Source organism: Stomoxys calcitrans, chromosome 1 (assembly GCF_963082655.1).
Source record: "Stomoxys calcitrans chromosome 1, idStoCalc2.1, whole genome shotgun sequence".
NCBI classification, from domain to species: domain Eukaryota; kingdom Metazoa; phylum Arthropoda; class Insecta; order Diptera; family Muscidae; genus Stomoxys; species Stomoxys calcitrans.
In genome coordinates, this window is record NC_081552.1 from 23,794,975 (window position 1) to 23,819,223 (window position 24,249).

Below are 24,249 nucleotides of genomic sequence, written 5' to 3' on the forward strand. Positions count from 1 at the left end.
AGCCGAGCAGTTTCAAGCTTTCTAAACGACTTCTTTTCAACAGTCTACTTCATCGTTGATGATTTTGAAACAAGTGTGTCAAATTACATCGCTCCATTACCGAGGCACGTTTACACATTTTGCGATAACTTCACTGCTGTAGAAAACCTAGATACATTTATACATACATTTTGCAGCTACGAATAAATACAAAGCATCATCTGCAATTTAAACCCCAAAAAATCAAGTGGTCTCCATGGAATTTCTAATTGTATCGTACGAAAATCACCTCCATCCACTTTGAAGCTGCTTGAATACATTTTCAACAACTGCATTAACGCCGGCTACTTCCCTTCAGCATAGAAAATGGCAAGAATCATACCGATACATAAGAAACCTGATAGTAAATCTGTTTATAAATTCCGTCCGATATCCATCCTCTTGAATATTGGCAAAATCTACGAAAATGTACTTAAAGAGAAAATAGAAGAATTGTTTATGATCGATCGTAGTTCTAAATACCAATGTGGTTTTAAAAAGTCGCATTCAACTCAGCACGCACTCTTGAGATTCCATTCAGACGTCTCGGACCACCTCAAAGAACAACCCTGCACAGTGGCTATTGCCCTTGATATTTAGAAGGCTTCCGACTCTGCATATCACAATGGCATACTGTATAAAATGGTGGAAACTGGAATTGATCCTTACTTGGTTAAAATCGTATACAGTTTTTTTACAAACCGTCAGTTTGTAGGTCAAATCCAAGACATCTACTCATCATCAGGCGTGGTTCATATTGGTGCGTGCTAGCACCATTTTTATTCAATTTGCTTCTCTATGACTATTGGGTATTCCCAGGCTATTCTCTACGCTGACGACTGTATGATCTATTCTCACCATTCATCTACTACTCAGGCATTAAATACGGCATGCGCACATCTAGAGTAATCAACAGTTTCTAAAAAATGGGGCATTAAAATCAACGCGTCAAAATCAGTAGCGATTTGTTTCAGAAATGCTTCAGGGAAAGGCCCGAGAGGCGTAGTACCTGAAAGCAAATACCTGCGGCTTTCTCTTGATGGGATCAACATCCCAATAAAACCGTCCATCAAATACATGGGGATAAATTTCAACCAATTGTTTAAATTTAACACACACGCACAAAACTGCAAAAGTCAAAAAAAGTAGCTGGCCCATTTGCATATCTTCTTAACAACAGATACTTACCTCAAAATACATTATTGTTGCTTTACAAAGTAGCCGTCAGATCCATTTTAATGTACGGATTCCTTATTTGGTTCTCCATTTCCCCAACTGTTGCCAATGAACTGGAAGTATTCGAGCGCATAGTTCTTCGAAAATGCGTGAACAATCACTATGAGAACCCTATGAAGAAATTTTCTAACGCACGCATTTATGAAGCAGCAGACATCCTGCATATTTGTTAATATGCATTCCATCACCTAAAAATATTTATCGAAAGTATAAAAGATCATAAAAACTCTCTATTATGTGACATCTATAATTTGGAGAAAAACAAGCACTGATCTGATTCGGCTTATATGTTACCTGTTTCCATTATCCACGTATCTTTTAACATCGACTCAGACCACAACAGTATGCCTCAGTTCTATTTAAAAGCATGACACAGAGGCTGACAAATGAAAAAAGAAACAACAACAAATTAGAGTCCTAACTATTCTATACACGAAATAGTATATATGTACATATGTAAAATACATATAAGAGTAATACTCACTTCGTTAGCTTTGTACAGAATGAAACTTATGTACCTGTTGAAACAATTATATCGTATTATTATAATAGTCTTTTTTTACAAATTTAATACTTACATGAAATCCTCTATGATACAAATGTGTTTTTCACATTTATTCAATGACCTTCTCAAGTCTCAATAAAAGCATTCATTCAATCAAAACAGACATAAAAAAATTCTGCTCAGCTGTTCGCATGACCTCACCTTATTAGTGCATCCTGACATTTCCATTTACTGCAAAATCAAAACAAAAATAAAAAAATTGTACTCAGCTTTTCGCATGACCTCACCTCATTAATTCATTCTGAACCATAAGATAGAGTAATTTGCCCAACAACAAAAATCTATATCCAACCCAATGGCTTATATATTTTAAGGTTGTTTAACCCCGTTTACATTGCTCTTTAAATACGTATTTATTTGTTCGACTAATAAGATGAGGTCATGCGAACAGCTGAGTACAATTTTTTATTTTTGCTTTGATTTTGCATTAAATGTAAAAGTCAAAGGCTTGATATCACAGCTGTGATATTTTTCTGAAATCGTAAAAAGATATTTGATCCTATATTCTCACATAAACAACAAAACAGTGTTTTAATGATGAAAATATAAATATAAAACACATTTATAGAAGATAAATTGGAAAACATAGTTTATTTCTAAAACCACTTTGACATTTCAATTTACGGTATTTGCCACTCAAGGTAGTTTCGTTGACGCTACCTCTTAAGGCCTTACCACACGGCATTTGGTTGTCTTATGACATGTCAAATTTAGCACATGTCGAGTTGTACATGTCGTGTGACACCGATTAGAGCGTAGTATATTCATTCTGACAAGAACATTAAGAAATCAGCTATTTTTGTTGTCGGTCTAATGAAAGCAACCCCAAATTAAATTGTTTTCACAAATTTATAATTGAACTAGTTTTTCACAACTTTAAGAATTTTTGTGCGGGTTGTAAATAAATAAATAAAAATCAGCTTTTTCTCAAATTTTTAGGTTATCTCATACGAAAATAATATACAGGTATGATAGCAAAAATGATGAGCCGTATGTAAATTGACAATTTTGACAAGCATTTTCAATTACATGTGCATACAAAAAGTGTCATGTCATAAGACATCTACATGCTGTGTAATAGCGCCTTTAATTGTACCATGTTATGGGTATACACTGGTCCTTACCTTTTATTGATCTACTTTGAAAAACTTTAATTCGAACTGCGACCAACTTCATAAGGCAACCACGTTTTCCTTTTTGGATAATTTTGTTCAAATATTCTTTTCCACTATCATTTCAAAGAAGTAGGGTGTTCGATGTGGATTTCTCTAATCCTTGCTTTCACACCCTCAGTGACGTTGCTCTGTGCACCGTTTCTTAAGTCAACTTTTAGAATAGTTAAAATAAGGTATGTACAGCAAGCACTCCAAATGCCTCTACTTCAAATAACTGATGATTGTTCCAAAACCGAATATTGAACATATCAATTGCATATTAATGTTTCATTAATTGTATGAAATATGTTTATTACAATTTGACGATAGATAAGAACGGCCAACTGAATTTAATAATCTATTAGAACCAAGTTTAAGTGTTATAGCAATCTTTAAATAATAAACTAAAACTACTTTATATTGTTGCAGATGCTGAACCAATATGCCTTTTATACGGTAATAATGGATCGTATTTGAGGTTAGTATCATGATAATTTTTTTTCCTGTATAATTTTAAGTTACTTTGATGAGAAAATTTTGTCATCAGGATCCCTCTTCTGATGGTTTTTAACAACACCAATTTGATGCTTATTGGCTTCTGATTGTGTTTTTTTTATATACTAAGAATTAATTCATTTTTTTTGGAAACATTTTCTTTTTTTTTTTTACACATTCTTGCTTTTTTATTTTAGGATTGACAATTATGAAGGTGTTTACTTGGAAATGCCTAACTCTCACGAATTCTTAAATGCCAACACAATGGCGCCGTATGGCATTGCAGACGCACTTCATTGGATTTTGTCATAAAAGGTAAGTATATAACTATATTGTAGTTTAGGTAAAACGCCAGGGCGAAGGTACAGTCTGTCATCTTGAAAGTAAGACAGGGAACATCCTCAATCGGGGGTTATTATTACATCGTCTTTTAATTATGCCTGAATTTGTTTTAAATACGTATGCATTTGCACAGTGATGCTTTTTTATAAATGTTAGATTGTCTTCAAAATGGGTTTCGTCTTTGTTGTAAATCAACTAAACATTTTATATTTTATACACACTGCCATACGGCGAATGTAGATAATCTGAACATATACTTCAGGTATGTTCATAAAAAAAATTTTGTGTATTACGGCTGGGGGGCTAATTTTGCTAATCATAAATTTTTTATTTAGATTATATTTTTTACTATTTTCATATCGTATAGATACTTTTGCACTGGTAGCTTCCCTTGTAATACAGTTATTTGGCCGTATGGCTTTTTGTTTTATATTGAAATAAATAAATAAATAATAAATAGAATATCTCCATAATTTCGTTTGCTTTCGTCTTTATCGTCTTGAACAATTAAAATTTAAAAATTAGTTAATATTAAAAAATTTTTGTAATCAAAAATAAAATTTAAAAAAAGTTATTAACATTTTATAGCTCTTTTAAGGTTGTTTGGCTAGACCACGTCCGCTCAACAACGTAGAAAAAATGTTGACCCATCCTAGGGTTAAGTTGAAACTTATGGCCCTGCAAAATTTCAATCGTTTTTACTTTTTTTTTTTTAAATGATGATAATTCTACTCAGAATAAACTCATTGATGAGCACACACTCAATTTAAACCAAAAGGATTCTGATATCAAGCGTTTAAATTGTGATGTAAGCCCTCTATTAATATATAAATATATCGGTAATTTTTTTTATGTTTCAGGTATTTCTTGGAAAATGAGCCGCCAATTCTGGGATTGCACAAGAAGCCAAGAAGTTAGTACATACTTATTTTAAATTATGCAAAATTAAATTATTTTGATGATATATACCCATCTCAGGGTCCCTCTACTGAGCCGAACCCTTTTATTAAACCATGCTGTAAAATTAAAAACTGACTATATATTTTTTATACAACGAAATTAAATATACACAATATACTTAACTACATATTTCCATTTTTTACAGGTCACAATAGATGTGCAGTAAAGTACAGTTCCAAAATTATGATAATCGTTAGGTTAGTATATGTCTATAAGAATTTTTTATGCGTGGTTTTAAATCTATGATGATTTCTACCCATCTCAGGGTCCCTCTACTGAGACGAACCCATTTTTATAAACCTTGCTGTAAACATATTACTACTGAAATTAGAAAAAAGAAAACAGCAAACAATATTTGGTTAGCATATTCAAGTTTTATAATTTTTTTCAGATCAACTGAAGTGTCAAAAATTGAAATACCGTTGCAACACTTGAAGGTAAGCGTCGCTGGTAACTTAATTTACTCTTCTTTTTATGATGAAAATGTTAATCTGAATTAAGTTCGTGCTGATCACACATTCAAAATAAACCAAAAGGATTCTGAATCTAAAAGCTCTTATTACCATTGTAATGTATTTATATAAAAATATACTACAAATATATTTATTTTTCAGGTCTTTGTTTTCCAAGTTGCATTGTATTCCCCTATAAAGTGGTTGGCACTGGCAGTTTTGGGTAGGTTTCTATTTGAATGTTTAGATTTATATACCTAACCATTACATGATGTTATATTTATTAGTATAGTTCATTTGAACATAAAAACCATGTAACTATCTTTTTATACTGAAGAAATTATAAATAGATTAACATTTCTAAATTTCATAAAATTTTCTGTAAAATAATGCATTGTAATGTTCTTTTTTAGGTTCGACGAAACTGAGTGACACAAAGCGTTGAAATTGTAACATGTTAACTAGATAATCACATAATAGAAGCTAAATAAAGAATAAAAATTTTCACAAACAAAATCAACATTTATATATCTCACGGCTCTATGTTTTCAATGAACAGGCTTCAAGGAATTTTGGGAGTATTATACATATTAATTTCTAAAGGCAATAAAGAACTTAATGGGCTGCAATCTTGAAGTGATTCACGGTAATTTTGGTACCGCATTTTAGACATGAGTTGGTATTACCAACTATCCCGGCACGGGATAGCTGTGAATACCACAAAGGCTGGAACATTGAGCTCCAATTTTTGTGGTGTTCATTGCTGTCATGAGAAGCTTAATTGCGAGCTACCGGGTGCGTCCACAGGTTGCGGATAGTGGAATGCTCCATACGGAATAGCTACAATGGCAGTCACAGACAATCGGCGGCATCGAGCGGAGAGTTTCAGTGAAAGGACGGGTAGCACCGGCACTTGCACAAATACTGAGTGCCTATGATGCTATTTATGACAAGGCGAGTTATTGTGCGCCTTTAAATAACCAATGCCCACCCTGTTCCAGCGGCGATCGGTTCTTTGGACCGGAACAAGCAGAAATAACCGTGATGGGGTGAGGGGTAGTAGAGTAGGTGTATATGTGTCATATACTCTGAAACACAAAGTTGTGTTTCGTTCTTCTGTTTTGGAAATGTGAGTCCCTTTTCCTTGAAATAACCTCTGGTAATATGACTTTAATTTGGTGTGTTTTATCTTCCCCCTGTCGGCGACACCATGTCTTTTGAGGAACTACAATACATTATGACATTCTTTTTAACCACTTAATAGTCATTACTGTCGGTGTTTTTAACTGCGATTTATTTAATGTATCGAGGTATACCGATCTGTTTGTAGTAGGCTTGATTTACCTATTGTACATAATTGTAGACCGACCCATTATAGTGTTGCTAACGAATCATCATCTTTAATAGATTTTGTGCTCGTAAGTGATGGCTCAATGACCTGTTCACTGTCCATCCATTTCTCACCAGGCACTTATTTTTTCACCTTTTCATATCATTTTGGCGAATATTGACTTGGACGGTTTGATGCAGTGCTTACCTGCCTTGATTATGCATCCTTCTTTAACACCTCTGATGTCGATGATGTGCTCGTATCACCTTGCTTTTTGATTATCTTTTTGCGTTTGTGCCTGTTGTTAGAAAAAAGTATTTATAATTATGGCGGTGATTGGATGAAGTGCAGGAAGATCTTGTCTGCTCAGAATCTTAGAGATTTATCTTATAGTGAAAGAGCATAGTACTCCTGAGAATTGGAGGACTTTTTTGCAAAATATCGGGAAAAAGCCAAATCCGTTATACGAAAGAAAAGAAATAGATATTATTCTGAAAGATTTGGTAGTTTAGATTCCAAGGGCTTTGGGCGCGTTCTTAAGGGTTCTGGTTGCTTTGGCGATGACAGGCTAGTGTATGATGGTGATGTTGATACGGTTAACAATTTTTTTTGGTTTCGGTGTTCGAGCTAACCGCCTTATTAATATTGATTTTGAATCATTCCCCGATATTGGAGATTCAGTTTACTTTCGTTGCATAAATATTGATGATGTTGCGATAGCTTTAGGAAAAATTTGGGCTTTCTAAAGTTTTCGAACATAAATGCTGGTCATAAAATTGTGGATTTCAAATATGCTTTTCGATCACAGCACGACATTTATGCTGCTCCATCTTACTGAGTCAATACGGAATGGCTTAAATGATGGGAAAGATTATGTCCTATTATCTCGTGACTTGACTAAGGCATTTAATTATATTTGCTTTGGTACTATTGTTGAGAAATTAAAGGATAACTTAATATTTTCTAGATCTGCTTCTTATGTGCGGTAGATCAGAATTTGCGGTGTGTCGCAGGGATCGGTTTTAGGACCTCTTTTGTTTATGCTCTACATTAATGATTTTTATGAATTCCTTGGACCTAAATTTTGTGAAACCTTTCTTTTTGCAGACGGATATATATCTTCTTTTTAGTGTGGATCGTGGTTTTAGCAATATTTTGGAGACGAATTTTAACGCTTCTATAGGACGAATCTTGTTATGGTCTAGTCTTAACTCGCTTTCTATCAACCCTTCAAAAACTAAGACATTATAGTTTGGATCCCAGACGCAGCCTGGATTTGATAATTTTGTGGGGTATTCTAGATTACATTTTGTTGATAGGCTTAAATGTTTGGGGATAGTGATTGATAAAGACTTTAATTTCGGTTGTCATATTGACTCTCTCTATTCTCGTGTTTATAGTGTTTTGCGTCCGTTGTATTCGGCAGGTATTTATTACTCCACTTATTAGTTATATTACTCCAAGCACTGCCTCATCTGCTTTCACAAGTACCCATGCTTCAGAACCATATAACAGCAAGGGTAGTATCAGTGTCTTGTATAGTGTAATCTTCGTCTGTCGAGAGGTGGCTTTGTTTCTAAACTGCTTACTTAGTCCAAAGTAGCATCTGATTGCCAGTATTATTCTTCGCTTAATCTCAAAACTGGTGTCATTAGTTTTGGTTACAGCAGTGCCGAGGTAGATAAAGTTACTGACTGTCTCAAAGTTGTGGTTCCCAACTTTCTCCATTTTCTTTATCTGCTCAGGAGTTGAAACCATCCATTTCGTTTATATCTCCATTTACTGCCAGACCCAATTTCACTGACTCTCTTTCGATTTTTTCAAAGGCTGCAGTTACTACTTCCGGTCACCGACCTATGATATCGATGGCGTCCGCATAGGCGAGAAGCATGTGTCACATCTGCATCTCGTATAATCTTCTCCAGCAGGACATTAAAGAGATCACACGATAGGCTGTCTCTTTGCCTAAAACCTCGTTTGGTATTAAATGGTTCGGAGAGATTCTTTCCTATTCTTACTGAGGAACGCGTATCAGCAAGTGCCATCCTGCAGAGTCTTATTAATTTTGCAGGGATACCAAACTCAGACATGGCTTGAAATACCTTTGAACGTAAAGGAGTATCGAATGCGGCTTTGTAGTCAACAAAGAGATGGTAGGTGTTGATTTGTCCTTCTCGGGTCTTTTCCAGGATTTGGCGCAGTGTGAATATCTAGTCTAGGGTGGATTTACCAGGTCTAAAGCCGCATTGATAGATCTCATTGACTTTAGGTTTTAAACTTTCACACAGTACGCTCGAGAGTATCTTGTATGCGATGGGGAGGAGACTTATTCCTCTGTAGTTGGCACATTCCGTCTTGTCTCCTTTCTTGTGTACGGGATATAGTATGCTGAGGTTCAAATCATCGGGTATGCGTTCTTCTAGCCAGATTGCGCAGATAAGCTGATGCATACGCCTTATCAGAGTGTCGCCTCCGGTCTCAAATAGTTCAGCGGGTAACCCGTCGGCTCCTGCTGTCATGTTGTTCTTTAGTCGGGTCAGTGCTACTTGGACCTCATTCTGACTAGGAGGTAAACATTCTATACCACCATCAGGGATTGGTTCTGCGGTATCCTCTTCGCCGCCAACACGCCGGACACTAGCAGTTGGGTAAAATGTTCTTTCCATATCCTCAGCATATTATCTGTGTCAGTTACCAGATTTCCTTCTTTGTTTCTGCAGGAGGATGTGCCTGCACCAAAGCCATCGGTTTGTTTAATTCTTGGGTAGAATTTCCGGACTTCATTCTGACTCCTGTACATCTCATTTCGCTCACACTCACGTCTTTCCATTTCCTTTCTCCTCTCTCTTTTCTCCCGATACCTCGCCTTCATCTGGCACGTTGCTACTGATTGCAGGGTTGCTCTATATGCCGCATTCTTGGCTTAAGTAGCATCTCGACACTCTTGGTCGTACCATCGGTTTCTTGGAGGAGGCTTCCACTACCCAAGTACGGATTTCGCGGCATTTTCCATGGAGTGGGCAAAAGTTTGCCACTGCGCCATTATATCATCGGAACAGGAGTGCTTTCATCAAGCAGTTGGGTCAGTCGAGTGGAGTATGCCGCTGTCATTTGATGTGTTTGGAGCTTTTCAATGTCCAGTTTCCGTGCAGTGTCAGATCGTACTTGGTCAATTTGGTTTCTCGTGTTGTGATCGGGTGACAGCCATGTGGATTTGTGAATATTTTTATGTTGAAATCTGGTGCTACTAACTACCATGTTTTTGCCGCGGCGAAATCTATCAGCCTCAACACATTACTGGACGTTATCTCTTGAATGCTAAACTTTCCAACTGTTGGACCAAAAATGTCTCCCTTACCTATTTTCTCATTAAAATCTTCCAGAACGATTTTAATATCATGGGCGGGGCAGCGGTCATATTCTTTCTCTAGGCGCTCGTAGAAAATATCCTTGGTCTGCTCGTTTTTGTCTTCCGTCGGGGCATGGGCACAAATAAGGCTGATGTTGAAGAATTTGGCTTTTTTGCGAATTGTGGCTAGCCTCTCATCCCCCGGAGTAAAGCTTGAATGCCCTCCAGGTGACCGCATCCTTTTGGCTGACTGCGATGAAGTTTCCGAATCTAGAGGTGTAGTCTTTGGGGTAGCCTGTGCAGCGAATCCCCGAGCCCAATTTAGGGAGTCTCTATCCCTATAAGTGAGAGTCTTAGGATCATTCACACCGAGCCTCTCAATAAACCCGAAAGCAAAGCGTCTTCTACCAACCTCTTAAAGAACGTGTTGGTTTGCCGAGGAAAGCTAATGGCTTAGGCAAATTATAGGCACGCGAAGATAGAATAGGTTCGGCCTTGTCTTTAGGACTCGAACCAGGTGTCTTTATCCAAAAGCCCCTGCTGACCAGTCGTCTGTCGGTTAGTGGAACCTGGAGCAGCCGCTCTACCAGTCGAGGTTTCAGTAGCAGACAACATGCTACGGCCTGATACCACCACCGCAGCTGTTGGGTCTTTCCATTCTAAGCCTACTCCTGGGCTCTAGATCTGCCGCTCCACTGGAAACATCGCAGCTATTCTTGAATAATTAAAAATTTTTATACCCTCCACCATAGGATGGGGGGTATACTAATTTCGTCATTCTGTTTGTAACTACTCGAAATATTCGTCTGAGACCCCATAAAGTATATATATTCTTGATCGTCGTGAAATTTTATGTCGATCTAGCCATGTCCGTCCGTCTGTCCGTCCGACCATCGGACGTCAAGACCTCGATCTTGGGTCTTGACTTCTTGAGCCTCTAGAGTGCGCAATTCTTATCCGATTGGAATGAAATTTTGCACGACGTGTTTTGTTATGATATCCAACAACTGTGCCAAATATGGTTCAAAGCGGTCCATAACCTGATATAGCTGCCATATAAACTGATCTTGGGTCTTGACTTCTTGAGCCTCTAGAGTGCGCAATTCTTATCCGATTGGAATGAAATTTTGCACGTAGTATTTTGTTGTGATATCCAACAACTGTGCCAAGTATGGTTCAAATCGGTTCATAACCTGATATAGCTGTCATATAAACAGATCTGGGGACTTGACTTCTTAAGCTTCTAGAGGGCGCAATTCCTATCCAATTTGACTGAAATTTTGCAAGACGTTTTTTATTGTTACTTTCAAGAACTATGTCAAATAAGCTTCAAATCGGTTCATAACCTGATATAGCTACCATATAAATCGATCTGGGATTTTGACTTCTTGAGCCTCTAGATGTCGTAATTATTATCCGATTTGCCTGAAATTTTGTACTACGGATTCTCTCATAACCATCAACATACGTGTTTATTATGTTCTGAATCGGTCTATAGCCCGATACAGCTCCCATATAAATCGATCTTTCTATTTTACTTCTTAAGCCCGGCCGAACTTAGCACGCTTTTACTTGTTTCCAAAAATGATGACCCATTACGATTTACAGAAAAATTCTTGCTGAGTGAATTAACAAAACGTCCGCTTCACTCAACGGTTCAAACAAGTCTTCCCGGAGTGCCTTCTCCGCACGCCACTGGTCCGTGCCAGGATTGAAGAGAACCCCGGACCCTGGGTCGGGCTACACCACACCGACACCGCCTTCATAATCGGTCGGTGTCGGTGTGGTATAGCCGGTGCATGGAGTGGATGCGTTTCCGATATTGCTCTATCACTACGGCTATGATCCAGAAGTTCGTTCTTCTTGCGCTAAACCTCTCACTCTAGATCAAATATATCCAGCTTAAGGCTCCACAAGATACTGATTTGGATGAACACTGCGATAACAGCCCATAGGTTATTGCTTTGAGAAGACATACCGTCGCAGTTCGAAGCGCGGAATTCTGACAGATCTGAATATTATTCACATACTGACGAGACCCCACTGATGCTGCATAACTTACCACTAACCGGGCAAACAATGTTTCTGTTGTTAATTCATTTGTAGTTTATTCCAGACTGACTGGTAAATTTGAATATGAGTACAATGTAATAGCGAATACAATAAAGAATGAAATATCAAAAAGGAATAGTAAAAACTAATATACACAAAAGGGAATAGAGAACACAGTGTTGCAATACAAATAATGGTTGTGACTACTTCGTACTTTCCAACACCTCCCCTCGAAGTAGGACGTCCTCTATAGAATCTCGGCCACGCCCAGTTCTCGAATATGTTGTTGATGCTTACTGGAACCAAGGCCCTTCGTGAGTACGTCAGCTGTCATATCTTCGGTCCTCTTGTACTCCAATTTAATATAACCAGAATTTCGGTACTGTTGCAAAAACTGATGTCGGACGTCGATATGCTTGGTACGAGAGTGGTATCCGACGCTTTGTATCAATTTCTGGGCACTCTGACTGTCGTTGAAGATCGTAATGCAGTTTTTCGGCAGTCTGATTTCCTCAAAGATTCGTCGAAGATACAAGGCCTCCTTTGAAGCCTCTGTAATAGCAAGGAGCTCTGCTTCTGTGCTCGATAAAGCCACGGTCCTCTGTTTTCGAGCTTCCCAACTGATTGCTCCGGAAGACATTATGAAGGCAAATCCTGAGTAGGAGCGTCTATCGGAGAGATTGGAACCCCAATCAGCGTCCACAACCGCATACAATTGAATGTTGCCTTTGGTATACTTTAGTCCATGATCGATCGTCCCTTTAAGATAGCGTAATACCCTCTTGGCGGCCTTCCAATGTTCAGTATTGTAATTCGAATTAAACTGGCTTAAGAAATTTACGGCGTACGCTATATCAGGCCGAGTGCTGACTGCTAAATACATAAGGGCACCGATCAAGCTTTGGTAGGGATGTTTTCGCATTATTGTCGCATCAGGTTCTAAAGGCTTATCCAATTTACATTGTTGTTCTAAAGGTGTCACAACCGGTTTGCAATTTTGCATGTTGAAACGTGCAAGAACGGATTCGGTATATTCCTTCTGCTTTAATGACATTTGACCATTCTCCAAATCCTGGTCAAATTCTATGCCCAAACATCTGCTGACCCTCCCAAGGTCCTTCATCTCAAAGGATTCTGCCAAAGACTTCTTTATGTGGCATAGCTGTTCCTTATCGTCCGTGGCTATTAATAAATCATCAACGTAAACAGTGACTAGCGTGATCTTCTCACCTTTCCTGTTTATGAATAAGCAAGGGTCCTGTTTCGATGGTATTAATCCAAGTTGTTGTAATCTGTGACTCAGTTTCTGGTACCACAGTAGGCCTGATTGTCGTAGACCATATATTGCCTTGACGAGTCTGCATACTGGATTTTTATATTTCTTCAAATTCCTGAGCCACGCTTCCGCAATTTCAACGGCTTTCTGATTCTTCTCCTTGCTTGTTCCAACCGTTTCTCCTCGTGACAATTTGTGCAAGACTTCCTCCAAATAATCAGGTACATGCATGAAGACTCTTTCCTTAAGATCTCCATTCAGGTATGCTGTCACAAAATCCATCTGATGGATTTCCAGGTCATTTTCGACAGCTACAGCAGACATTAGTCGAATGGTCGACGATCGAACGACGGGTGAGTAGGTGTCCGAAAAATCCTCCCCTGGCCGTTGGGAGCACCCTTTTGCGACTAGACGAGCTTTCTTCTTATCGTCCATTTTAGTGCGAAAAACGAATCTATTGGCAATCACCTTCTTGTCATCTGGTTGTTCGGTAATTTCCCAAGTACCATTTAATATCTGTGCTAAAAATTCGTCTTCAATTGCCAGTCGCCATTTGAGACCATCTGGGGAATTCATCGCCTCGCCACAGGTAGTAGGTTCGTCGTTAAAAACGGCATTAATGAATTCGCAATCTTCAAACCCCTCGAAATCATCCATGTCCTCTTCACTATCCTCTATGGCGTCAGCATTTGTGTTCTGGGTCTGAAATGTATCATTCGCGTTTTGAGATGATGTCTGGGACTGTCGTTCTCGCTGTTCCGGGTACTCCTGTTCTCCTATTGGCATTTCATACTCGTATTGTGGCTCCAAGTCTTCTCTGATTATTGGCTCAAACGCTTCTCCATAAAAGTCTTCTGTAAACTTGACGTCACGGCTAATAATTACATGACGTTTCTTTGGCGACCACAAACGATATGCTTTCGCCTCTTCAGAGTAACCCACCAAAATACATTCATCAGAACGCGAATCCAATTTCCCATTCGTCTTATCCTTGATCAAAACGTATGCCCGGGTGCCAAAAGTTCTCAAGTGTTTAATCGATGGAGTCTTACCTGTCCAAATTTTTATTGGTAATTTTCCATTCAATGATCTAGTGGGACATCGATTTCTTAAATAATTAGCGGTGTTTACGGCCTCCGCCCAAAATACCGGAGGTACTCCTGCCTGTTTCATCATGCACCTAGCCATCTCTAGCAACGTCCGGTTTTTCCTCTCCGACACGCCATTTTGTTGCGGCGTATGAGGTGCCGTCAACCTTCGTCTAATGCCGGCCTTTTCCAGGTAATCATTGAATTCTTTATTTAGATATTCGGTGCCGTTATCCGATTGGAGAAATTTAATCTTTTTGCCAGTTAATAGTTCCGATGAACTCTTAAATTTCTTAAAAGCACCCAGCACGTCAGATTTCTGCTTCAAGAAATGGACTTCACAGTATCGAGAATAGTCGTCGATGAAAGTGACAAAGTACCTTGCGTTCGAATGTGAATTAACTCTCATGGGGCCACAGACATCACTATGAACCACTTCCAATAATTCACTGGTACGATTATCACCTCGACTGCTGAAACTATTTCGTGTCTGTTTCTCACTCAAGCACACCGCACATGTTGACAATCGTTGGCCTTTCTTGATTTCAATCCCATGTGCGCCCTTAGTATCGGCAAGCAATTTCAAATCATGTTCATTAAGATGGCCTAATTTCTGGTGCCACAGGTCGATCTCACCTATTTTCTCTTCAGCTGAATTAACAGAGTCAATCGAGTTTATAAAGTAAAGATTACCTTTACGAGTTGCTCTGCAACCTTCATTTTTACCGTCCATTATAAAGGCTTCATCCCTATGGAAGTGCACCTGGTATCCCTTATTCGTCAGTTTTGAGATGGACAGCAAATTGGTGCGTAAATCTTTAACATACATTACGTCTCTTATTATAAAAGGTTGCATTTGCCCTTTGTTAGCAACTTTTATTTTGACGTCACCAATACCAGATATTTCGCTCATCTCACCGTTTGCCAAACATAAGCTTTTCCTTATGCTTTTCATTTTAACAAACCCTTCTTTGTATGCGCTCATATGAGAGGTGCAGCCGCTATCCAAACACCATTCGCTAGAGATGTCAAAACAATTTAATGTCACATCAACACAATTAAACAGCGACTTCTCTTTTCTGCCCTCGCTCTCCTCAGCATGGTTTGCGTTTGATCTGCAGTTTCTGGCATAATGCCCAAATCTTCCACATTTGAAACAACCCTGTTTTTGCCTTTGCTTTTGTGCCTTTGCATTTTCGACCTTATCCTCTCTCGCTACTCTTTCAAATTTTCCGTTGACGTTGTTTTTCTTTGGCCTTACATACATTGCATTTTGCTCATCTCGTTCTGTTTTTGCTTTACGTGATTGGTCCTCTTCGAGTATTTTCACTCTCAACACATCGGGCGTTGGCAGTGCATCCCTTGTCTCCAATGCACATCGAAATGTCTCGAACGAGTCTGGCAAGCTGTACAGAAGCAAAATGGCCAGTAAATCATCTCCGATGGTTACATTGATTTCTTTGAGTTTGGTCACTGCGTCGAAGAATTCGTTCATATGATCGCGAGCACTCTCACCCTCCTTCATACGTGCCAAAGCAACACGCTTTAGTAACGTTGCCTTCCTGGCAGGCCCCTTCGACTGGAATGTGGACTCCAATTTCAGCCATATATCCCTAGATGTTTTACACTCGGATATGAGCCCCAATTCCGATGGTGCCATTGATAACAAAATATCCGCGCTAGCTTTCTGGTCGGCGATCTTCCATTTCTCGATTTCGGCAGCTTCAGCTAACGGGCATTGTGATGCGCCACTGACATATGCCCACAAGTCATTTTTTATAAGAATTGCACGAATTTGCAATTTCCATGTATCGTAATTCTGGGAATTTAAAGGCTCAATCCGTATTACGTTGCCCGACATATTTATTTTTCATAACCGTACTCTTCGCAATTAAAAATCGATTTAATTCTTTACGCGTCTTCTTGAAAACGGAGCCTGGGCCCATAACCTGTTGTTAATTCATTTGTAGTTTATTCCAGACTGACTGGTAAATTTGAATATGAGTACAATGTAATAGCGAATACAATAAAGAATGAAATATCAAAAAGGAATAGTAAAAACTAATATACACAAAAGGGAATAGAGAACACAGTGTTGCAATACAAATAATGGTTGTGACTACTTCGTACTTTCCAACAGTTTCTTTTTCAGCACCCCAAGTGCTGCCGGCAAGTAGGTTGAGGGCCTTGTTTCTACTTTTGATTTTATCGAAAATTGCAGGCATGTAGGGAGAATGTGTAATAGCTATCAAATGTAACACCAAATACTTTGCAAAACTTGATAATCGGAATCGTCTCTCCATCGACCATCACATTCAGTTCCTTACACACGTTATGTGTGTATGGAGTGAACAATGTGGCTGAAGAATTGGTGGCAGATCTCTTGCAGCGAAATAAGAGGCAAGATCGTTGAGGTAGACATTTAGTCTATCGCAAATGTCAACAATGCTTGGAAGGCCTGATGCATTAATCGTACAATCTCCGCATATAATACAATCTCTATGTGATCTGGAGGGGGTGGAATAGAGCTAGACGTTAAACAATGCCGTAGATATCACCCCTCCGTGGGGAACTCCCTGATCCATTCTATAGTGTTTCGTCTTTGTGTCCCTAAATTCTACAAATGATTGAATAACTTGTGACCCAGCATTTCAGGCCTGGCAGAAGGTAAGTGTTGGCAATCTACTCAAATAGTTTGGCATGGCTGACCGTTTCGAATGCTTCCGATAGGTCCAGTGCCACAAGAACCATCTTATTACATGGGCTGGGCTTACTTTAATTACAGAAAATGTATTCCTTTAGCCGAAAGTAGAAAAGATTTCCAAGCGCCTCGATCTTCTGCGCTTCTCCAATCTCTGACACCCAGTTTCGAGATGTCTATCTCTGTTGTAGCCACATTTTCATGTGCAGGTGGCGATCCTCGTCAAGCTCCTGTGGGTGAGCAAGCTCGTTCCGGTCCAAAGGACCGATCGCCGCGGGAACTCGATGGCCATTGGGTATTTAAAAGCGCCAACAGCTCGCCTTGTCATATCGAGCATCATAGGCACTCAGTAGTTATGGAAATACCGGTGCTGCCCAGCCTCTCACTGAGATTCTCCGTCCTATACCGCTGAATGTCTGCGGCTGCCGTTGCAGCTACTACGTATAGAGCACTCTGCTACCGGCAACCTGTTGATGCGCCAGGTAGCTCGCAGCTAAATTCTCGTAACAGCGATGAACACCACACAGATCGGACCTTAAAATTTCAGCGTGTGTTGCTCACAGTTATCTCGTGTAGGTGGAGTTCTGGTGTTCCCCTTTTGGGTGTTCTGTTATGGTCGCCTTCAAAAGACTTCTTTGCTGGAGCTTTTTCATTCCTTCTGACAACATGACCATAGATATCTAGGACATTTGATGGGATGTCAGCTTACAGAAGCGGCGATACTCTCTGAAGCCGACTCAATCGGCCTTCTTCTGATTGATACATCTCCGAAGCAAGAGGTTATGAAATCGGTGGTCGGTCGATGATGAGTATTAATGGGAAGTAGTCTGATCTCAAAGCAGTGACGGCTTGCCAGGCTACGTTCAGGGAAGGCAATGGAAATGTCTGGCGAGCTGCTACGCGTTCTCGTAATTCTAGTGCGGGCATGTTCATTCAATGCGTAGAACGTGGAGTCTTCAATCTGCTCTGTCACAGCTATGTTCCGCTGGTAGTTACCTAGGTGAGAATGCCATGAAACGTGATGCGCAGTAGTCCCCTAGAACCAGGCGATTATGTCGAGCCTGTAAACTTTGCCATTATCTGTGTCACAGCTACCAACCGGCGGTAAATATACGTTGTATAGTTCTATATAACAATACCGGACTTGACTGCTATGCCCATACATTTCATGTAGAGGTCACTTGCGCCCGGGACAGGTGAGATGGGTCTATATTGCACGGAATGGTGTATCTGCGGAGGAGAATGCACTCCGGGATGTGTTTCTCCCATGACGAAAAAAGGACGAACACGAACACGGCTGCCATGGGATTGCATTGCATATGAATAAGTCGTCGTTGCTGCTGTGTGCAGTGCGCTGAGGCGGCAGCCCTTGCCGATGATGGACTCCATCGGGTCAATCCGGTACATACAACCGACTGCCATGGGACTGAATAATAAGTCGTGTACTGTAGTAGTGTTCTTCAAAAAACCTCAAAGTCGGTAAATATGCCCGATTTAGGGGTGTTTTGGGGATTGGGGTGGTCCCCCAAATATTAAGCCCTGAAAATATATCAGCAACGTGCTCTATTCTCATCTATCTATATATCATTTATTTGAACCCCATCTCATAATCTCATTTAAACTCCTTTTTGCAAAAGTCAGCAAATATGTCCGGTTTGGGGTATTGGCCCTAAAAACTATAAATATTAAGTTCCACTCTCTTAAGACCCAAATGGCCTTGGTGAGCAAATACGTCCTATTTGGGGATTGTTATGGTGATGGGACATCCTCTAGGCAGTTAGTCCCTAATGTTAATAACAGATACGTGGTCTACTCCCAAATACCTTAAATTTGAGCCCCATATTTCCACAGTTGGCAAAAATGACTGGCTTAGGGGTGTTTTGCGGCCACTCAGTGAGTTGGCCTTGAAAATATATATCATATTCGTGTTCTACTCTAAAAACCCTCTTATTTGAGCCTCATATTGCAATAGTCAGCAAATACTTCCTGTTTCGGTGGTGTTGTGAGGGTAGGGTGGCCCCATAAACACTTTCCCCACGTTCCCCACTTTTTTACCAGATTCGTGTTTTACTCCCAAAGACCCCATATAGCTATGGTCGTAAATTTGTCCCCTTTGGGCATGTTTTTGGGGAGAATCAGCCCTCTCTCCCCACCCACCCATCTCCGAGATCTCGCGTTTCTGCCCCCCTCAGATATCAAAAATTGTAGTACCCTATTTTCACCACGGGATCATTATGCATCTGTGAAAATTTCAAGAAAATCGGTTCAACCGTTTCTAAGTCTATAAGGCACACAAACGAACAAACCTAGAAACACAAATTGAATTTTATATATAAAATATTAAAATGAATGAAATTGAGATCCACATGTGTCATCTTCCATCCTCAGCGCCCAAGTCGACATAATCTAAATATGGATAAAAAATATTAAAATAAGAATAAAATAAAGAATAAAAATAAGAAGAAGACAATCCCATGGCAGCCGGTTATACGCACCGGGTTGACTCGATGGAATCCTTCATCGTCAAGGGCTGCCGTGTTCGTCCTTTTTTCGTCATGGGAGAGACACATCCCGAAGTGCCTTTTCCGCATGCTTCTGGACCGTGCCGGGATTGAGAAGAACCCCGGCCCTGGTTCTGTTTGGTTTGCCAGAACCGCCTCCATCATCGGTCGGTGTCGGTGAGATGTAACCAATGCATGGAGTGGGTACATTTCCGATCTTTCTCTGGCCTTACATCACTACGGGAGTATAATCATACTGAATATATTGCAAGGTGATGTGCGAACATAGACGGCAGTGGGTCACAAGCGTTGTCGTCGTCGGTCTAAGTGACCCACCGACTTCTCCCGTGCGGAGAGGCATCCCAGCTCCAATATTGCCAGGCCAGTGTCGGGAAGTGTATCATTTTTGCAATTGAATTGCAAAGTTCTCCGTGTAAAGATTGACGAGATTGTGGATTTTATTAGTCGAAAAATATATTAGTGGCAGCGATCCAGGAGACAAACCTGACCAACACCTGCAGCTTGCACAGTTGTCACGGGTACAATGTGCTACGTAAGGATCGCTCAAGGAATGTAGATGGGGGATTGGCCTTCGTCATACACCATTCCGTGTAGTATAGACCCATATCGCCTGCGCCTGGCGCATGGATATAGCAGTCAGGTCCGGTACTGCCGAGGTAGAGCTAAACAACGTGTAGATGGCGCTGGTTGGTAGCTGTGTCCCAATTAATGACTGAGCTTACAAACCCGGCATAAGTCGGTTACTATCTGGCCATAATCGTCTGGTTCTACGGGACATTAATGTGTATCACATTTCATGGAATTATCCCCTAGGTAACGACCAGCGGGGCATATCTTTGGCTGAGAAGATTGAAGGATCCACGTTTTGCACGGTGAATGAGGATGCCCCCATTAGGATTACGAGGAGGTGTAGCAGCTCACCAGACATTTCCATTGCACCCCCTGATCTCTTAAGTGGCGTATCCTGGTAAGCCCAAATGCGGCCCAATTTCCCACCGCAGGCAATGGTACTTGCAGCCGAGCGTGATTGGATTCGTTGAACGGACCCCACTAACCCCAGAATCAGCGAGCTGAATCTGGAAATAAACAAGGTAGTCAACGAACATAAGTGGAATTTGTTGCTGGAACACTTGGAACAGTGTAACTTAGGCAAGCTGTGGTCTAATGTTAAGTCACTCTCGAACTCCGGTAGGCAGGATGACCTCAGCCACTTTTGACGACGTAACTGTGACTGACCGAAGAGATGCGCCTGGTTGTTCAACCGTCAATTTATTGTACATCCCGAGAGTGACAGGGCAAGGAGAGCCATTTGCCGTATCCGTGGTCTCCGAGCCAATGGAAAGCCATCACAATTTACTGTGGGCAAATTTACGAATGTCATCCGTGGCGTCAAATTATCCAAGGCGTTGGGCCCCAACGGAATCTCTACACTGATGCTGAAGAATCTGAATTTACCTGGAGTTGAATACCTTACAACTGTCCTCAACCTGTCTTTGAAAACTCTTATAATTCGGAGCATTTCCATTTGCCGTTGCTTTTATCAGCCCAGGTCATGTTTAACCTCTACATATCACTGCACTGTTTAACCTCTACATATCCCCCATTCCACCCCCTCCAGACGACAAAGAGATCGTATCATATGCGGACGAACGTCTACCTCAACGAACTTGTCTCATATTTCGCTGCAAGAAATATATATCTGCCACCAAATCTTCAGCCACACTGTTCACTGCAAATACGCGTGAGGTGAATGCAGAGCTGACTGTGATGGTCGATGGAGAAATGATTCCGGCCGTGCAGCGCCAGTGTGGTCTCGTAAGCGCTGTGAGATGCAGTGGAGTAACATTCAGATCTGTCAGAATGCCGCATTTCGAACTGGGACAGGCTGTCTCCTCAGTTCTTATGTGGACCACCTCCATCAGGAGACAAAGATCCTAACCGTGCGAAGATTTAATTACATGCTGTCTAAGAAATACCTTTTGGGCTGTTATTGCAGATACTATACAAATCATCATCTTGTGGATAGGTATCCACCGCCCAGAAGCCTTCAGGTAGATCTGCATGATTTAGAGCGTGAGGTTCAGCGCTACAAGAGAGAACCTCTAGATCAAGTGGCATAGCAAGTGGGTCTAGGCAACATTCATGCGGACACGGTAGCAGATGCGGTAAATTGCTTCCGGCTGAATGTAGTTCTCGGAGAACGACCGCCTCCTTACGGCTCAGTTACGTTCCGGAAGATGCAGCCGCCTCAACTACAGAGCAAGGATTGATGCCGACGTGCAAGAGGTATGTCCTGATTGTGACCAGGGACCACACGATACACGTCACCTGTTCAACTGCCAGGCCAGATCTAGATCCCTCTGGACGCACCCCATCTTAGTCGCAGAGTTACTGGATCTTGACACTCAACAGAATCTAGCAGACGAGAGATATAACACAAAAAACGGCTACAACAACAACAACAAAATACGAATATATTAATAATATGTACTTATAAATACCATGTTTACATTCTACAATGTCCTCCAATTTGGTGCGTTTAGCATTTATCCGTTCTATATGTTCACATACGGCATTTTTCTGCATTACGCTATTTCAGCGCAAACTTGTTCACAATAAATTTGTTCAATTTTAGAATAACAAAAAATATATGTTTTATGTAGAGATTAAAAACACACTTCTAATTGTCTTGATATTTTTTGTTACACCACTTTGGGTCTGTATGTGATAGAAACTGGACATATATTTGACTCATTCGCACTTTTTTTCGCATTACACATGCGTGAAAGGAAACACAATATAATCTTGGTCATTACACAATTTATACTATCATATCGGGGCATCAGTCTTCTCCCGTGCTTGCGAAAGTATTGGAGAGGATATTGGTCAAAAGATTTAGGGAGGGCTACGAGGAGGGTTCTAGTTCGGCTTTTGGGAGGAAGAGAGCACTGTAGGTGCCTGAATCCATGTGCAGAACTGTGTGAGAGAGTCGAGTGCCAAATATGTCCTTGGCATATTTGTCGATTTCAAAGGCGCGTTTGATTACCTTTCATAACGTAGTGTACTCACGAGATTAGGCGAAATAGTTTGTCGGGAACTTTTTCTCTGGCGTAGTTACTTCAGTGGTAGAAGGGGATATTCAGCGTAGTTGTCCTCAGGGGTCCATCTGTGCTCCATATATATGGAACCTTACGATGGATCCCCTGCTGGGACGTCTCGCTGAATCCTTCAAAATCAGTGCAAATGCGATTGACCTGCTCATCCTGATTAAAGAAGATTTGATGCTTGCGCAACTTATGGAGCGCCTGTATGGCACGGAGTTGCTGGGACAGTCTTAGGGCGAAAGAAGATCCTCTCTTGTCAGAGAGTGGCAATGCTAGCTTGCTTGCCTGTGTGTAGGACTGTTTCGACAGATGCACTACAGTTATTGCGCGCCCCCGCTTGACTTACTCATGAGTTACATGGGCGTTCTGCATAGTGTGAAAAAGGGAATTCCATTAGTGTGTGAGGATTGGCTCACTGCTTCTGAGCTTGCAGTTGGAGATGTTAGGCGGCTCAAGGAACTCCTTTTGGAGCGTTATGATGATAGGAAAACTATATGGACGAACAGTGACAATGGTCGGATGACTTACGAATTTATTCGTGACGAGACCGGCCGATCTTTGGTTTCGTCCTAAGTCTGGGCTTCATACTGACGGGACATGGTCCCTTTAATGTATTTTTGCATCAGAGGAACTTGTCCGCGACTGATCTGTGCGACTGTGGAAAATCTGAGGGCTGGAAGCATGCACTGAGGGAATGCCCGTACTATGCAGACATTAGATATATAGGCGCGATGGGGATTAGCGAGGCAGTGTGGGATCTCAGTAGGGCCCTTGAATACGAGACGGCTATTGCAAAGCTGGCCACCATCTCCCGGGAAGTATTTCATAGGAGACGGACAAGACTTAGCGAAGGCATGAATACACGCTAGTTATCCATTACGAGGTGTTGCTGTACTGGCGCGACCGAGTGATTTGGTGCTGCGCATGACATGCCAATGTTAACGCTGCGACGTTTGTCCATCGTTGTTTCCCGTAGATTTTGTGGTTGTTTTCGGTCGTACGTGGAGTTGCGTTTTCAAGGAGTTTTAGGTAGTGCTCCGCTTCTAACCAAGGAGGTGAACACGTCGAAATACGTGGGATCAAATTAGTACTTATGTGTGGTTTACCACATGTGTGGCGTTGGTAGACGCATTGTATTCGCCCTTGGGCTTCGCAGGTTTGGACCGTGATGGCAGGCATCTGTGTTAAACACGACATTCGTGTATCATCGTATGTCATTACGATGACGACTGATAGTGGGAGTGAGGTGATTGCGTTGTTGAAGTTACTGAGTGACGTATGGCAGCACTGTGGGCGTACTCTGCAAATAAAAAAATAAACAAGCATAATCTTATGAATTTAGTTTGTAATGACTGGTACTATGTTCGTTTTTCACCGATGGAAACCCATTTCTTCGCTACTACTTTTTTAAATAATAGACAAATAACAATGATAAAATAAAAACTTTATTAAAATTTTACCAAATGTAATGAGTAAATGTCCTACTGAATGAAATTAGCAAGTTGTTTTGCTTTAAAATCCATTATCTAAAAAAAGTAATCGGCGACAAATATTTCTTACTTACTTGTTCGTGATTACTTTTTTTAGATGATAGATTTAGAAGCA

General features: G+C 40.7%; 1 protein-coding gene, 2 long non-coding RNA genes and 2 other non-coding genes across 6 annotated transcripts; 3 read left to right on the forward strand and 2 right to left on the reverse strand.

Annotated features, from left to right (window-relative positions):
- Positions 1-726: 726 nt before the first annotated feature.
- On the reverse strand, positions 727-1,775 carry LOC106089967 (uncharacterized). The gene is made up of 5 exons (XR_001221732.2): positions 1,739-1,775; positions 1,549-1,633; positions 1,207-1,442; positions 1,028-1,145; positions 727-937 (listed from the first exon to the last, which is right to left on the reverse strand). It is a non-coding gene; the product is annotated as an uncharacterized LOC106089967 (long non-coding RNA).
- A 1,216-nt stretch (positions 1,776-2,991) lies between these two features.
- Positions 2,992-5,750, forward strand: LOC106089979 (uncharacterized). The gene is made up of 8 exons (XM_013255999.2): positions 2,992-3,167; positions 3,403-3,451; positions 3,666-3,783; positions 4,671-4,723; positions 4,916-4,967; positions 5,162-5,207; positions 5,385-5,445; positions 5,636-5,750. The coding sequence occupies exons 3-8, from the start codon at positions 3,722-3,724 to the stop codon at positions 5,665-5,667; spliced, it is 306 nt and encodes a 101-aa protein (XP_013111453.1). The 5' UTR covers positions 2,992-3,167; positions 3,403-3,451; positions 3,666-3,721; the 3' UTR covers positions 5,668-5,750.
- On the reverse strand, positions 4,124-23,931 carry LOC106089980 (uncharacterized). Of its 2 annotated transcripts, none has more exons than XR_001221734.2 (3): positions 22,051-23,931; positions 4,894-5,091; positions 4,124-4,826 (listed from the first exon to the last, which is right to left on the reverse strand). It is a non-coding gene; the product is annotated as an uncharacterized LOC106089980 (long non-coding RNA). The 2 variants fall into 2 exon arrangements; XR_001221735.2 differs by having other exon boundaries at positions 22,042-23,931.
- Positions 4,521-4,602, forward strand: LOC131994527 (small nucleolar RNA Me28S-Cm3227). The gene has a single exon (XR_009396817.1). It is a non-coding gene; the product is annotated as a small nucleolar RNA Me28S-Cm3227 (small nucleolar RNA).
- LOC131994526 (small nucleolar RNA Me28S-Cm3227) lies at positions 5,239-5,323 on the forward strand. Its single transcript, XR_009396816.1, has one exon. It is a non-coding gene; the product is annotated as a small nucleolar RNA Me28S-Cm3227 (small nucleolar RNA).
- Positions 23,932-24,249: the final 318 nt, after the last annotated feature.